The 17,000-nt window shown below is 38.8% G+C and overlaps 1 protein-coding gene across 1 annotated transcript in view; it reads left to right on the top strand.

The window, feature by feature from the left end:
- Positions 1-17,000, top strand: part of LOC144050301 (CUB and sushi domain-containing protein 1-like) — a 414,568-nt gene that overhangs the window by 131,831 nt on the left and 265,737 nt on the right. The window contains exon 4 of the mRNA XM_077563425.1: positions 9,003-9,115. Within this exon, the coding sequence (XP_077419551.1) occupies positions 9,003-9,115 (113 nt within the window). The remainder of the gene's footprint in view (positions 1-9,002; positions 9,116-17,000) is intronic.

Here is a 17,000-nt window from a genome sequence, read left to right as displayed (position 1 = left end):
TGGTGGCGGTCAAGTAAGCTGTCTATTTTACACTCACAATTAATGACACAATCCAATTCTTAAAAAGCTATTATTTTCTCCATCCCTCGTCCCAGTAACATAAGTTCCGTGTTAGCAAGCAGAAATGATAAACGGGAGAAATATTTATTTAGTGCCTCAGATTCTCATTTGTGCGTGTCTTGCCCAGCTGGTCTTAAAATATCCCAAAATGAACAGTAGCCTTGCCAAGGATTTATAATACCCTGTATACAGATTAAAAGTTTCTACATGAATCTCCGCCAGTTGAACTTCATCTACAATCTGATCTAGTTCACTGCTTAATTGGGTTATGTTATTTTAACTATTTCAATGTGTGTCCCCCCCCCCCCCCCCCCCCAGTTATTTGCTGAAGGCCTTTCAATTTTTCTTTCTTATTGTATCTATCTAAGTCAGTTGTCTCCACCAAGCTCATTCTGTCTATCCATTCACTCTGTGTGGTGTCACTGATAAACTGCTCGTTGCCCCAAACAGACCTTAAAAAATGGACCACATTTTCAGAATGACACGTTAAAACAAACACGCTCACCCGAGGGACATTTATCTACTCTGCAAGTGTTTTTTGGCAAGATTGCAAAGACTTCAGCACAAACATTATATTTGTTCAGTGCTCTTTTTGAGTCTGTGTGTGACTGACCAAAATGTAGTTCCTGGCTTTAAGACATTTTAAAACGTTTTTAAATGGCTCCAATTGTGATTTAATTATAATAGTCATTTGATATTAAGGTAGAAAGTTTAAATGATAGTTTTGCTAAAGGTTGAGTTGTAAGGGGGCCATTTTAGCTAGAAGCTCTTACTGCTTTCACAATATTTTACTGTGTGCTGGAATTGCTGAATGTTATGTCACTATAGTGCAACTCTGCAAGAACACTGTAGAACATATAACGAAATGAGCAGTAATTCAGAAAGCTCAGGATATGAAATCACTGCCATATAAGGTCACTGTATGTCAAATGTCATCATACTTTCTACAAAATCTGCTTTGGGTTTTGCATCATGTGGTGTAGTGGACTGTCTTAAAGGGATTCCATCACAATATTTTAATCCCTTCCACAGTTAACTATAGGCATATAATGATTAAATCTTACCTTTGACCCCATGGCGATGTTATTTTTGATGAAATATTAGGTGTTATGCTGGTTCGTTTTCTAACGCGGAAGTAAAATGCCCGGTTCAGTAAAACCCCGCTCTGCCCGTGTGGTTCCCGCGCCCCCCTCTTGTCCGAGCCGGCCGCTGCTTGAGCGCTGCATTCGAGCACTGCATTCGAGCACTCCTCCGCCACGCAATCCTTCAATTCTTCAATAAACATTTGAAACAAAATGGCTAAATGCCGCAAGAAATCGTGGAGGAGGAGGGGAGGAGAAGGGAGAAAAGGTACGCAAACCAGGTACCTGCTGCTTACAGGGCAAGTGCACTAACCACTACACCACTCGTTCAGTTAGGTTAAGTTCAGTTACGCAAGTGTCAGTCAGAAGGATTTTAAGACGGCCAATTGTCTTTACACTTTGGCATTGCGAATGTGATGGATAATTAATTGCTTTGAATTCATTTGGACAGAATGTTTACTGATAAAGGCTACTTTTGGCACTATCCCATGGAGGTCTCAGAGAAAGTGGGTGTGCGTTTAGTCCGCAGAGGTGGTGGGTCCGCACCTAATGACGTCATACAGTAAGCACCCACTCGGGCTGGTGCTTGTAGAGCAGAATAACCTAGAATTTCTCATAGTGGTTGCGAATGGAGGAAAACACCACTTTAGTGAAGTTTTTGGGGCGGAAATAGCATTTTAACATGGCTAAAAGTTCCAAAAAGTTGATTTTTCATGTTACTGTGCCTTTAAGAATGTGTTCAAAGTACTAGCAAGAAAGCTACACGGAGGAGCTGCATGCACCTCTGGCTGAACACAAAGATGTCCAGGTGATATTTGAGTTTTTATCAGCCAAAAGTTAATATAACTTCATAATGATTAATAAAAAATGTTAATACAGTAACTTTTTTGCTCTTCCAATATTCCACTCTTTAATAATTTATTATTGAAAATTGATTAATTAATGCAGAATTATTAATTTTTACATGATTGTGCCAGTGTTAATAATTTCCTTCTTGACTTCAGTGCTATTAAATATCAATCCGACTGATTATCATGAAAGACAGAATGTAAGACATAATGCTAATATAATCCTAAATGTATATATTTCATGTTTGCAATTTCATTACCTTTTCACAAGTCCATTTATGACACAGTGCAATTTTCTACTCAGTGCGTTTCTGAATACATTTGAAATCAATGATCGCGTGGAAAGGTGAAGGCTCGCCAGTGGCCATGCTTGTGCTGCTGTCTTTTTTTTTCTTTTTGTGTCGAGGTGTTTGAACTCCACGACTCACTTATTCTTTCTCAACTGTTAAAGCACCATTGATTCCAAAATGGGAAAATCTATTTTGAAGCACAATCTCACCCTGCTGTCAATTTGTTCACTTGAAACCTGCGCACTGCTTAAACAACATTTGATACGTTGTTCTTTTATATTTTGATGAAACACAAAGCTACTGACAGTCTGTGGTATATAAATTCTAGTCTATGATACAAGCCCGTGCTATGATATCCACAAAAATGTCTTTCCCTTTTCTAAAAAGTATTTTCTACAAAATGTTGGAGAATCTTGTAACATTAGCGAGGCCACTAATATGGATCACACAATCTTGTCTCTCGTCCATTCAAGTAGTGTTTGATGTGGTAAAGACTGTCAAGTTCTCCCAAACCTTGCCTTCTTGGATGTTATGCACTTGGAATCAAAACGGGCCTTCTCCAAGCTGTTCCCACAAATTTGGAAGAATGGAACAGTCTGAAAACTCTTGGTAAAATATAGAATGGTCTCTCTCTTGTCTCTTATGTCTGTCAATGAGTCAATGAAATACCACAACCTGAAAAAAAAAAACTTTGTCTATCATCTTTCTACTGTAATACCCCCATGCAAATATTTGATCCCAGAAAACATATCAGCTCAGAGCCTAGCTGCCATATATACCTCAGGTAATTACAAGCCTTTTCCATGCCTGCAACAACGTGGCACTCTAAAGCACCCACGCCAGTTTGAAGCCTCTGTCCTCACGTCTGACTTTTTTTCCCCCCTCACTCTTCTGCTTTCTCAATGTGACGTGTGACCACTCATGGCCTACCACGAGGCACTCTAAAGCGACCACACCAGCTGACTATCTGAAGCGTAGATGCATTTTTAGGGTGTAAGTAAGGCAGGCAGAGAAAAAAAAAAGGGAAAACTGAAAAGGTAAAAATCTATTTTCAATAATTATCTTCACACGTATAATATATTTAGTGACCAGTTTCTGTATTTATTTTATAGTGTTGTTAACAAGAAGTTATACGTGTGGGAAAGTCACACGAGGGAAATTGTCAGCGTTACGGACTGCTAGGCAAGCTGGATGGATGGTAAGATGCAGATGGGCAGTCAGGACAGATGGATGGAGCAACAAAAAGCACACAGGCAAGCTGACTGCTTGGTCATCTGACTGTGAAGATAACTCTCACGGAGGGAGCGGCTGTCTCATCGCATGAGCTGGATGACTGACTGGACAGCTGACCGACGGTATCATCTGTCCCATATTTTAAAGCAAGCCCACTTACTTTTGAATTGATGTCAGATAACGGCAGGATCAATGGCTTGTCCTGATTATGAGGGAGTGTGCAGTGCAACAAACTAAGAAGGTGAGACAGAGAGAAATGACGCGGCCAAGATGGCCCATCTGTACAGGCGATTACTGCTCATTACCAGAGTGACAGTTGTTTGTTTGTGGCCAACACGTAGGACACATTTCATTGCTCTGACTTACCCCGAAGTAGGGGACTGTTTTTTCTTTATAGAATTTCATTTACTGTGCCAGTGGTTCTTAACCTTGTGGGGATACTGAACCCGACAACAAACCCTTCTTTATTGAAAATATATAGATATTTTTTTTAATTCAAGATGTATGTATAGCGTTTACTGGTGAGCAAAATGAACAGGGAGAGTAGGTTTTTTTCATCAAATCCGGCTCTCCATCCATCCATCCATTTTCTTGACCGCTTTTCCTCACTAGGGTTGCGGGGGTGCTGGAGCCTATCCCAGCTGGCTTCGGGCAGTAGGCAGGGTACACCCTGAACTGGTTGCCAACCAATCGCAGGGCACACAGAGACGAACAACCGTACTCACAATCACACCTATGGACAATTTGGAGTGTTCAATTAACCTGCCATGCATGTCTTTGGAATGTGGGAGGAAACCGGAGTACCCGGTGAAAACTCACGCAAGCACGGGGAGAACATGCAAACTCCACCCAGGAAGGCCGAAGCCCGGACTCGATCTCACGTCCTCTGCACTGGGAGGCGGACGTGCTAACCAGTCAGCCACCGTGCTGCCCACAAATCCGGCTCTCTTCACCATGAATTCAGTTTTGTGTTGTATTTGCAATAGCATTGAAGTATTTCAATAATAAAGAAATCACACGACGTACCATCACAACAGCCCCAAATTGACTACTGATTGCACCAAATTTGCTGCAGCAGAGGGTCAAGGGCGATGTAGCGTGATCAGCCGTAGCCAATGGTGGCCCCTGGCCAAGTAGGGGGTATTGGCTGTGTCTTGACCCCTGGAGTTTGATCAAACCCGTATCTGGGATTGTTTCCAATTGTCTTCTTTTATCTGTTTAACAAAAGAAAAGTAAACCCAAGTTCCCTTTCAATTGTGAAAAAAATAAAAGTTCACAGAATTTTAGAGCAGCCCCAAAGTATCACGCTTCCAATTGAAGCAAACACAATCCCATTTATTCCATATAAACACCAGAAGCGTATGGTATTACAAAAAATCATGTTTGATGTTATTTTACTTGTTCTTTTTGTGATGTTTTTTTTGTGTGTTAAAACCCCCCAACTCATGTCTAAATGGTAGGGGAGCATTTCTGCTTTTCTCTGAAGGCATGACTCCTTAGCAGTAATTAAGCATTAAGTGGCCATAATTTAGTATTTATATAAAAGCTTACAATAACTTTGGAAAGGATACAAAAAGCAGACTTAATTGTGCAATCAGATTACATGAGGTTGACAGCTTTTTAAATAATTGTGCTAATTGGTTTAATTAAGGTGAATGTGGAATCCCGCAGAGTGAGCGCTCTTGTTCTGGTTAAATGCAAATGTTATGTTACTTGTGCCTCTGTTGTGGCAAAATGTCACCCTTTTTATTGGCATTCTTGCAACAGAAATAACAAAAAAGTACAAATTGATTTATTTTGCCCCTCCCTTAGCCGTCACCATATCGTCGTGGATGGATTTATGTTTGTGGGACTGGGTGAGAGAACAGACAAAGACTCGTGACCCGACTCCAGATAAATGGAAGATAATGGATGGATGATTTCTTCTGGATATTCGACTTTTCGAATTGTGCACGCGATACAAACCGACATGACACATTTGTTTGACATTTCTCCTTATTGCTTGTTAAACCAAATGTTAACGTATTGCGCAAATTGATCAATAAATGGTTGTCTTCTGTTTCCGCAACATTTACTGAAAAAAAAAAGATTATATACTATACACTATGTACTGAACAACTGAAGAAAACGACGCAAGCCATTCCATCTGTCCATCTCATCACACATTTCTCTCCCCTTGGTCCTGTGACCTTTGTGCATCCCCCCGATATCCTCACTTAACTCTCCTTCCATTTATCTTTTTGTTTGTTGTTTTCCACAAGCTCCATTACTTTCTTTGTCTGTCCTTTTTGTCCTTGCTTTGAGGCCAAATCATTCTTTTATTTCCACTGTTCTCTATGTTACTTTTGGATTGATGACTTGTATTGTTCTCATTGTCCCTGTATGTACTTTTCCAGCGGTTGTCTCGGTCACCCTTGCCAGCTCTTTGTGGACTAAATCAATTCACAGTGTCTGATGATGATATTATTATTATCATCACATATTTATTTTATTCTATTAGAATTTCATTTATATGTGTAATGGTCTGATTTTTCTTAAAAATGGACTAAATCAATTCACAGTGTCTGATGATGATATTATTATTATCATCACATATTTATTTTATTCTATTAGAATTTCATTTATATGTGTAATGGTCTGATTTTTCTTATTTTCCTTTACATTTTTGTAATTACCCATTTTTTTGTCTTTCGGCAAAAAGTTGGTTGAAATGATATAGGCTACGTTTTTACTTACACATATTTTATTAGGTTTTGGCCCTCGTTGAAACATGCATGCATTGTTCTCTCCTCTGTTTTGTACATATTACAGCTGTATTTCCAAACCATGACATAAAGTAATTTTAGTGTCAAATCAGTTAAATGCATGAAAATAAATACCCCCCCCCCACACACACACATTTATTCAAGCGTAGCTGCACTTTTGTCGCTACTCAATATGAGATTATGTGCCATTCATCACAATAAAGAAACATAAACTATGCTTTCTACTTTATATTCAGTGAAAAAAGACATATTTGCTGAGTTTATGCTTCACAGTGCCATCCAGCCCAGCTTCCACCTTTCACTCTTTGCTACTACCAAGCCTATATTTTGATGTCAGTTAGGTTCAAGGAGAAACACATATCTTTGTCGAAGTTAGCCGTAATGCTAGACGAGCTGGAGAATAAGAACTTGTTGTTGTGTGGACCTTGGGAGGTAATGAGGACAGTTTGGCTCTCAATGATATACTCTGGGTTCAATGTGTATATTTGTGTTGGTTTTCTTTCAACGCTTGTCGTCCTAAGAAAATTCACCTAATGGTCTGGTTTAGGGTTAGGCCATTTTCTATACATACTGCTTCTTGTAAATTAGTTTGATTCATATATTTTAGGGGGAATTTATTATACTCATGATCATTTCAACAGGATCTTCATGATGCATTTATAATTAGCACGCTTATTCCCACCTCTTTTTAAATGGTTACGCTCTTCATCTTTGAAGGGAAACCAATTTCAGTCAATTGTGTCTTCACTGTCACTCGTGCAGTTTACTACTTAGAGGAAAAGTAGCAATGATTGCAGTTTACTGTCGATCAACAGAGATAATTTGACAGCCAAAATACTAGAAGGGCTCCATATCTGGGCACCGTTTTTTTTTTTGCAGGTGTGTATGCACAGCTACTACTAGCAAGCAATGCCTTTCATAGAAAGAGCACAGAACATGGCAATTGAATAATTATTATACAACAAGTTCAAAGCTGAACATTTTCACATTTCACACGATTTCACATTAACACTATTTTCGGAGGGGAAAGGTTAGGGTTAGGGCTCATATCGTTCTTATTCAATATTGTACTTTTTTTTTCACATTCCACATAATTCTACATTTTTTTTACCCCAAAATTCCCAATTCATTTTCAGTGACACATTCAACCATTTGTTCCCATTCTACATCAACTCATCTTACCTTGGGAACAATTTTCAACATTCCTACAATTACGACATACCAAAAACTTCACATTTTTCACCCACATATTGCACATTTCTCCTAATACCAGATAATCAAACATCCTTCCATTTCATTCCACATCAATGTCTTTTAACTCTTTGACTGCCAGACGTTTTCAGAAAAGGGATGCCGTGGGTGCCAGCCGATTTAAGCATTTTGACTGATCTTTCAAGGTCCACAGAACATTTTGTGTTTGGACTATGGAAACACACATACTACCAAATGAAAGATTGGACTCTCATCTTTCATCAGAAAAACTTTCAGCACAGCTGGCCAAGGCTTACCTCCACCCGTTTCCCCCCCCCCATAAAACAAAAAAAACTTGGTGAACATCTTTTAACGTCTTTGGCGCTCCTCCATAGGATTTTACTAAACGCTATTTAACGTTTTTGGCAGTCAAAGAGTTAATACTATGCCATATCAGTTAATATCATTCCATATTTTTAAACCACTTAATGCACATTTTTAAATTTTACCAATATAATTTCTTCTGATACCATGCGATTAAATATCTTTTCATATCATTCCACATCATCCAATGTCTTTCAATGTCATTGCATATCATTCTCATTCCACATTTTTCACCAACATATTGTACATTTTTCACCACTACCATTCGAGATCATTCTAAATCGTTCAATATCATTTACATTCCAAATCATTCTCTACTATTCAACGTAGGTTCATATCTTTCAACAACATTCTGCCTCATTGTATATCATTCTATGTTTCTATATTCTTTCTTTCAACATTCATTTACATGCAATTTCATCAGAGATGTCTTCATCTGGTCTAATAATTTATCTGGTAACGTGAATAATGCCACCAAGTGCATCTCACACCAGTTTCAATGTAGTTTCTACGTACATTGCTTTCATTTGAGTCATCTTACCTTCCTATTACATTTGAATGGTATGGTTGCTTACAACAATTTCCGCCATATTAGTATGGTTTGGCTAAAACATTTTTCATTGACTCTACATTAATTTTGCATCATTATCCAGGCAGTCAGTTACAGCCCTCTCAGTTTTGTTGTTTATTATCTATGAATTGTCCCCTTCCTGCTCCCCCAATCGTTCAGTCGTTACCCCTCTATTAATCTTCAGATGGCCATTACAGATTCCATTACAGGCTAAAACTCATATTTTTGAATCAGAGATTGGATTTGTAGCATCATTAAACAGTGCAACGCAATGTTAAATGCAAACTCCTTTAATTACTGTTTATTTGTGTGCATGTCAGGGGTTGCTAACATATTTTAGTATTCAATTTTTCAAAGCAAACAGCAGTTGGTGATCAAAGAAAAAAGGTCTTGGTGGACCTAACAGCATTTATGTCAGGCTTAGGATTTAAGCACAATGTCACCAAAAGCAAATTGTTTATACCAGGTTGGAGACCCCTGGTTTATATTGTAGCTATTTCAAAGGTTTTCAATTTGTTTTCTGGGGTGATCTTGCTGTGTTGAAAATAATTTTCACCATTTTTCTCTGTGTTTTGTAGGTTGTCGGGGTTCTTGCTGCCTTCTCCTCTCGTCAGCACTGGATCTATATTAGCCTTGTGGTTTACCACCGATTTCGCCGTCAGTGCACAGGGCTTCAAAGCTGTCTATGAAGGTAAGATCACGTTTAAATTGTGGAAATTGGTCTAACTGAGTTGTGAATTTTGTCTGATTACCGGAGATGGGGACAATATGTCACCTGCAGTTAATGCCATAGTTAATATGGCTGCACTGGCCACAACATTAGGCACACCTGCACAATATTATAGCATCCAGGAAACGATTTTTGTGGTAATAAAATTGCAGAGACTTAATTCCCGATGAGTGATTTAGTTTTGTGTTTGCATCCATGTTTATCTGTACCACATCATAGTTTGAGATGTTTCTATTATGTTTTGGATTTAGTTAGACAGTATGGTAGATCTTCATGTCTTTTTATGCTGGAACAGATTTGCTGTACAAAAGCAATTTGATACTCCCTCTTGTATTGAGATGGATGTTTATTGGAAAAGCAGTTGGACAGAATGGGGTTTGAGAGGGAACTGACAGAGGAAAAGAGCAAAAAAAAAAAACAGCAGAGAAAAATAACAGGAAACAGGAGATGAAAACAACAATGTCACCTAGGAGTTTTTATCTATATGTGAAATGAGAAGACGCCCTGTGAGGAAGGGACACAACAAGCAGCCAATAGGACATGACAGGACAGAGATAATGAGCAGTATGCTGGTGTGTGGTTTGAGTCATCTGATGACATGAGCTTAGCGAATACTCACCTCACACCCCATCACTATGATCAGCAGGTACCCAACTGGCAGTCATTTTCCCTGTCAATATTTTGCAGTTTAACGCCATACTCGAAATTTACGCAAATCATTTTGCAATCCTCCTGCGTTTGACTGAGATTTAAAAAAAAATGAGTGAGACGTACATTGACTATGGTGTTGGCGCCAGTATCAGAGGGCAACATCTCATGTTGAATAGGCTATATTTTTCCCGGGTGGAGGATACAAGTGAGACGGGGGCTCTGCTGGTGATTTATGAGAAAAGCTGCCCATGTTAATGATTCTGTGTGGGCGTCTCAAAGCTCGCTGCTGCTGTCTCAGTCTCCCCATTATCAGTTGGAGCTGTTGTGAGTGTTTACACAGCGTAAATGTAAGGCTATCTTGTCATTTACTTAGGTGTGCTTTTCATTGCTGCACTGAGGTGCGCATCAGTTACCAACCAGTACACAAGCAGCACCACTGTTTGATATTGCTGTGCCTCAAAGGCCGGGCCTGACCTTTTGGAGACACACGCTGATGTAACAGGAGTTCATCTATGAATAATGAGCTCCAAATATCAAAGAGAAACTAAAATGACCATCCACACAAGATATATACTAAGACAATGTAAATCAGATGAATTATTATTTATTATTCAATGTACATGTCTGGAGTCAGCCTAGGTTTTTTTTTTTTTGCGCAATTCTTGTTCCCTTTGACAAGTCTTGATCATCAACATTTTTACACAACGGGTACAAAAATGGAAGAAAAGCTAAGAAAATAAACACGGTCCTCAGTCTCTCCTTTGGTCTCCCTGATTTGTTGGAATTTAGATGTTTCTGGGGTTGGTGAAGGACTCTGGTTGGTGGTGTCTGGTCGGTGCTGGATTTCACTTTCCTTTCTTTTCTTTGGTCCTTCCTCGGGTCTCCTGACGGCCTCACGACTCTGGCTGGAAGTGCTCGGTTTAGGTGAACGGTTTGGGATTTTTGAATAGGTTTTAGGTGAACTAATGAATACACACACACACTCACACAAACGCACACACACACACGCACATTGACATACTCACCCACGTGCAAAAAAAAAAAAAAAGAGAGCAATGATGATGACATGTCAAATCGGTAAAATTACCGAATGAACAATACTGAGCTCTCCAGAATAAAAAGAAAGAAAGAAAACAAACACGGCTGGCAGACAGACACAATGTAGCAACCAATCGCTTGATATCCAGCAACTGCAATCCCAAAATGTCAAATTCCAATACTTTAAATTGTTCAATATTATGTCAACAAACTACAATGTGGTGCAGTGATCAGTATTTGTTTTTTTTTTCTTGCTCAACTGGTAGAAATTAACAGTACATTCGTTGACTAAGTGTTTCATTTTCACGACCCGTCTGTGTTGTCAATAATTACTGCCTGGTTAGATTGCAAATTCACCTTCCTCGATTAATGGTCGATGCTTTTCGTCTTTGAAAAAAATGCTCAAGCGTGAGCTGCTTGCAACCGGTCGTCATTTTCGCTTCCTCAGCCATTCTCCCCTCAACACTCTAGCTCCACCTCACGTCTTCTACTACTGACTCCTCCCCGATCTTGTCCAAAGAGAGTCATCGCTGCCATCTAGTGGCCATAAATACTTTATTATACTAACTCGATCTGCTTGATACTTTGAGCACAGCTGGCCAAGGCTTTCCTATACCCCCCCCCCCCCACAAATAAAAAAACATAGTTAACGTCTTTTAACGTTTTTGGCGGCACTCATTTGGATTTTGCTAAACGTTATTAAACGTTTTTGGCGATCAAAGAGTTAACATTACGATTGGCGCCTGAAGAAGAGTTCAGATCTTCACATTGGTCCTGTCTTTATCTTAACTCCTTGCAAAACAATCTTCCTCAACTCAAAGCACTGTTACTTCATACTGTAACTCAAGTAAAAGTAAAACATCTACTCAAATAATGACTTAATATCCCGTGAAAAACTACTCAAGAACTGACTAACGCAGTGATTCTTAACTGCCGCAAGCACTATCTAGTGGGCCGCAAAGTCATTTTCGTTTTGTAACTCTTGGCCGCGACGGCCGCAGACTTTGTACACATGTACACAATACCCCCATTAAAACTAATGTCCGCTTTTGTTCCGGACTAAACAAGCGGACTTAAGGACTTTTCTGGTCTGAATACACCCATAGACGAATGGACGAATGGATAAATTATGTTATTATGTTCTCGCAGAATTACTCACCGTTTCCTTGTTGAATGTTGAACAGCGAGAGGCGCTTCATGCATTCTTATCTGGTATCCTGCTATTTGATAATGATTTTATCAACCTTAACTAGAATAAATTTAGTTAGTTGCTAAATACAAACAATAATAAGTCAACATATCCTTTTACTTTTATATATTTAACACTGTGAATAAAATATTTGATTTGAACTCTTATCAGTCACCATTTTCCAACTCGACTGAGTGCATTTCTAGTTTGACATTTCCACTAAAGTTAAACAAGTCTGTGATGGTATCTATTAGCGGTGTTCAAACTGCTAATAAATGAAGCCTCAGAGAAGTACATAGCCTGGTGGGGGGGGGGGGGGGGGGGAAGGGAGTACAGCGTAAGGATGAGTGCTTTAAATGAAACCATAAGTAATGGAAAGTAACCCCTCACTGATAAAAAGCCAAGTTTGCAAAGCAGCCCTGCAAAGACTAGATAATCATCAATTAATTTGGCCCCAAAGCCAGAGCAGAGCAGCGGGAGAGAGGTGTGAATGGAGACATTCAAAATGAGAAGGGAGATGGCTGGGAACATGAGGGAAGCATGGAGACGCACAGAGGGGATTGTATCTGTCTGTAATCAGACATTAGGGAGAAAACTCAATATTAATAGATCAGAGGGGGGAAATGCCGTGAACATCATCATCATTATCAACATCAAACCTAATAGTAACAGCAATTTTGTATCCTGATGTAATGATACAAAGATCCAATGGGGATTTGTGTCACATGCAATCATCCCATCTCCCTCAGCTCATCTTTCTGTTAAAATAAAACGCTTGGCAAGTTAAAAAAAATCAAACAAAAGTAATAAGATAATGGCAATAGTGTAAATGAGTAATGTTTATGTGTTGCGTCATGTCCCTCTCAACGTTTTTTCCAAGTTCAATCTGTAAAATTAAACACTTGTTTTGCCTTTCATGGTGCCAAATACTAAAACGTATAAATATTTATACCTTTCGCAAAAGATTGGCTCTCTTCAAATGAGTTTCAAATTGTCGCTTAGCAACAAGGACCAGTGCCAGAACTTCCCCTGAGCATTTGTTAAGTGCTGCTACGTGAAAAGTGCAACGGCAGCGCCAGGACTGTCCCACAACTGAGGAAATATTGTACAACTTGCACTATTATTTGTGCTGCTGCTAATTTAAAAGCTGTTCTCACACACAGGACAAATCTTTGCAGATTCCCAAATGGACCAAAAGAGTTTTAAATGGCTCACAACTCATCACTCCATCCATTTTCTTTACCGCTTTGAGGTCACGGGACTCATCCCAGCTGACATTGGGCAACAGGCTAGTTATACCACAGTTTCCCCTAGATTTGAAATCTACTTGGGTGGGTGGACACCAGTGGGCGTGGGTGGGGGTTGGGGGTATGGTAGATGTCTCAGTCCTGTTACTACGTCTCCTCTAGCCTCACAATCCACAAAGTGACGGCAAACTAACATTACATGCGGTATATCTGGTCGTGACAGTTTTTTTTTTTTTTAATATATATTTTTAATACATTTTCTTGAAAACTTCTTGGGTGGTGGCCAGTTTACTTGGGTGGCCCACCCAAGTATTAACATGGTGTGGGAAACACAGTGCTCATATAGACAAACAATAATTCGCACTTACACTTTATGAAGAAGTTGTGTCTTTTTGGAATGTAGGGTGAAGCTAAAGTAATGAGAATTCCTATACAGGTACGGTGAGAACATGCAAACTCCACACAGAAGGGTCACAGCCGATATTTGAATCCCTCATGTCAGAACTGTGAGGCAGACGTGCTCACCACTAGACCCACTATGCTGAGTCACTATTTAATTCTGCATCATATTACCTTTTATAGAGAAAGATAATGTGCACATTTCTTGTGTTCAACTACATTAGGAAGGATAATAGTATTTAATTGTGTCTAATTGGCCTACATGCATTAAGAGCTGTTTAAATGGGTAAATGTGATTAATTTGGCATCTGCATGAAGGACATTTTATTATTCTCATTTTACATTAGAACAAAGCTGCCTGAATTAGTCAATCTTATTAAGTACTAATAGTCGCTAATGTGGTAGAAGGTGCATTTCACCAAACAAAAAAAAAAAACAGTTCTACTCTCGTTTTTAAGCCGCATGTATCCTGTTTGTTCCATTCCCTCAATTTGCTGCAGATTTTTTTTCTTCTCCTGTTGAGGGACCTGAATGCAACATGACTTGGAAGCCCATTAAAGGGGCTTTGGCCATTAAACACATGCACACACAGACACGCTCCCACATATTTCACAAACATGCATACAGTACATGCCAACACGGATGACTGATGAGATTACGTAGAATTCGTTTTGGAAAATCTACAGAGGAAAAATACATCGAGGATATAAGGAACAACACAAGCTAGATACTTGTTCAACTTGTATGCTTCTAGCACATGTAGATTGTTGTTTGATATGTACATTTACACAGCATGTTGTTCTCAACAATATCCCCTAGCTACAAAACCTACTGGATGTTAAAGAATGAATAGGATCCAGTACTTGCAGCTGCTGTAAAAGAGCATACACTGTTCTGGATAGACAAGTGGGTCTCGGGGCTGTTGTAGTTGATCCCAAATGTGTTTGTTGGGGTTGAGGTCAGGGCTATTTGTTACTGGCCCTAATCCTCTTCCATACACATCCTCTTCCGTAATTTGTGTGATGTCATGTTAAGTCGACAGCAAGTGGCAAAATGGCCGCCCCCTGAGATGGATAAAAAAGGGTTGATTTTGCTGCGTGACTTTATTGTCCACAAACGTAAGATTAATCAGAGTGTCATGTTTAGACTAGTTGGGCTGAATAGAACACATTGTTGTAAAGACATTTTTTGGGTTGACTTTCCCTTTAAAAATAAAGAAGGTAAATTTATTTAAAAAAAAAAAAGAAAGAAAGGAAAAAGGAAGAACTAGTGAATATGTGAATCCGTGGGTGAGCTACTGACATGAATTACTTACTATTTTACTGTAAAGTAAGACACTCAGGGTTGTACTCACGTCATTTTTAACTGTGTGACAGGATTTTGTTATGATACATGGGAAATGTTTTGAAAACTAAAAACGCTAGAATCAAGTACTTTAGTCTATTATGTATTTTAATTTCACCCATTATTCATTATAGTATTATTCACTTTCTTTCATGAGCACGGACTCATAAATACCTACTTGAAACAGCTTCCAAGTCTTGATGTACAGCTTTGCACCAACGCTGGCAAGAGTCTCGTACACTCACAACTCCTGAATGCAAAAGGATCACAGTTTCCTGTTGTGGGAATTTGAGTCCTTCGACATGTTGTTACACACCAGACAAGCTTTTCGTCTGTAGTGTTTTCTTAAGATTCCAGCCAGATACTTTTCTTGGTGGTTTTATTACATGCACTTTCATCTTAACCAATCTCAAAGGGAAGGAAATAATAATTTCAGAAGACTGCAGTACTTAGATGCATGTTTTGCCATATGGAATGCTGGCAGAGAGACAAAACCATATTTAAAGGAGGGACTTTGATTTCGGTTTTCTCAAGGAAGGTATTTTGTAATAGTGTCACATGCTGCGGTGTTATTTTATTCAAGCTATAGTCTCCAGTCTGCCGTGCCTCGAGGCATCAATTATTAATATTTTAATATTTAAATATGCTCTCTGCTATTGTGGAATTCGGATTGTTGTCATGAATCCCAAAGATCACCTGACTGTAGTTCGCCTCAGTCTCAGTCTCTGTTTCTTTCTTTGTATGTATTTCTTTGAATTTAGGCGGTAAATGGACGTTATGAGAAACTAAAAATAATTAATTATGGCCAAATTAACGCTACTGCTCACTTAGGTAAAACATTGGTCAGTTTGCAGTTCTGTTTACATTGCAGTTGCGTTTAAACAGATTCAAAGTGATTCAAGCTCAAAATCGCATTATTGCCAAAACATTTGGCCATGACGCAAATTCTGAATAGTGTAACATAACTATCACATGGAGCCAATAATAAACAGCTGGAAAGAAATATTTAAAGTTTTTGTGCTTTTGACTTGCGTGTTCTTCATGTGACATTTCAGTTGGTGACTGTCCCCCTCTTCTGAGGATGACAAAAGGCCGTTTGACTTTTAATGGTTGCTTCCTGTCCATGACAGTACTGTCGACCAAAAAATAAAAACATTGTCCATTATGTACAACAAAAATTCAAAAATATTTTTTTTCATGCCTAACCACATCTTCTTGTGTGCAAACACACTTATCACAAACATTCTAATGGCTTAGACCAAAAATTGTCAAAATTATCACAAACATTACAGTCTAAAGGTGCCACAATTATTGCCTTGGCTTCTTCTAAACATTCTTTAACTACTCGTGCAGTTTAATGCTACTTTTCTATGTCAAGCTTTTAACGATTCACAATGGCGACAACCTTCATTAGGCAGGAGAATTATTAAGCTTGTAGATTTGTCAGCAGCAGCACTGCCACCATCTGCGTGAGGGAAAATAAATTCATTTGGACTTGCTTTTGATTAGCTTGTTGAGGGAATAGTGGAAGGGCTGTGCGCTGTGATGCAAGTGGTCATCTGTACAAATATGATGTTAACTCTTTGAAGTAGGTTGGCTGTAAACATCATATGATGATGGTTATGATCAGTGCTTTGATGTATCTGAGCGGATGAGAACACGCTCCCATGCATATCATATACTGTATGAGGAAAAAATGAAAAAATAAATAAGTTACACATTCAATTTTGACACAGAAAAAATAATGCTTTAACAACCTTGCCAAATTTTTGAATGATTAAAAAAACAACAACCCATAAATATATGAGGCTTCAAAATTGTGAAAAATCAAGCAGGTGTCTTCTTATTATTGCGACATCCCGACCAATGAATTCTAAGTTCAGTCTTTTCACATTTTCAGCAGTTTCAGTATTTAGAAAGAAATATTTGAATTCACTTTCCAAGATCTTTCAGGAGTCTACTGCTGAGCCCATTTGAA

Source organism: Vanacampus margaritifer, chromosome 4 (genome assembly GCF_051991255.1).
Source record: "Vanacampus margaritifer isolate UIUO_Vmar chromosome 4, RoL_Vmar_1.0, whole genome shotgun sequence".
Taxonomy (NCBI): Eukaryota; Metazoa; Chordata; class Actinopteri; order Syngnathiformes; family Syngnathidae; genus Vanacampus; species Vanacampus margaritifer.
The sequence above is the reverse complement of the archived record's forward strand: the minus strand, read 5'-3'. Positions and strand labels throughout refer to the sequence as shown.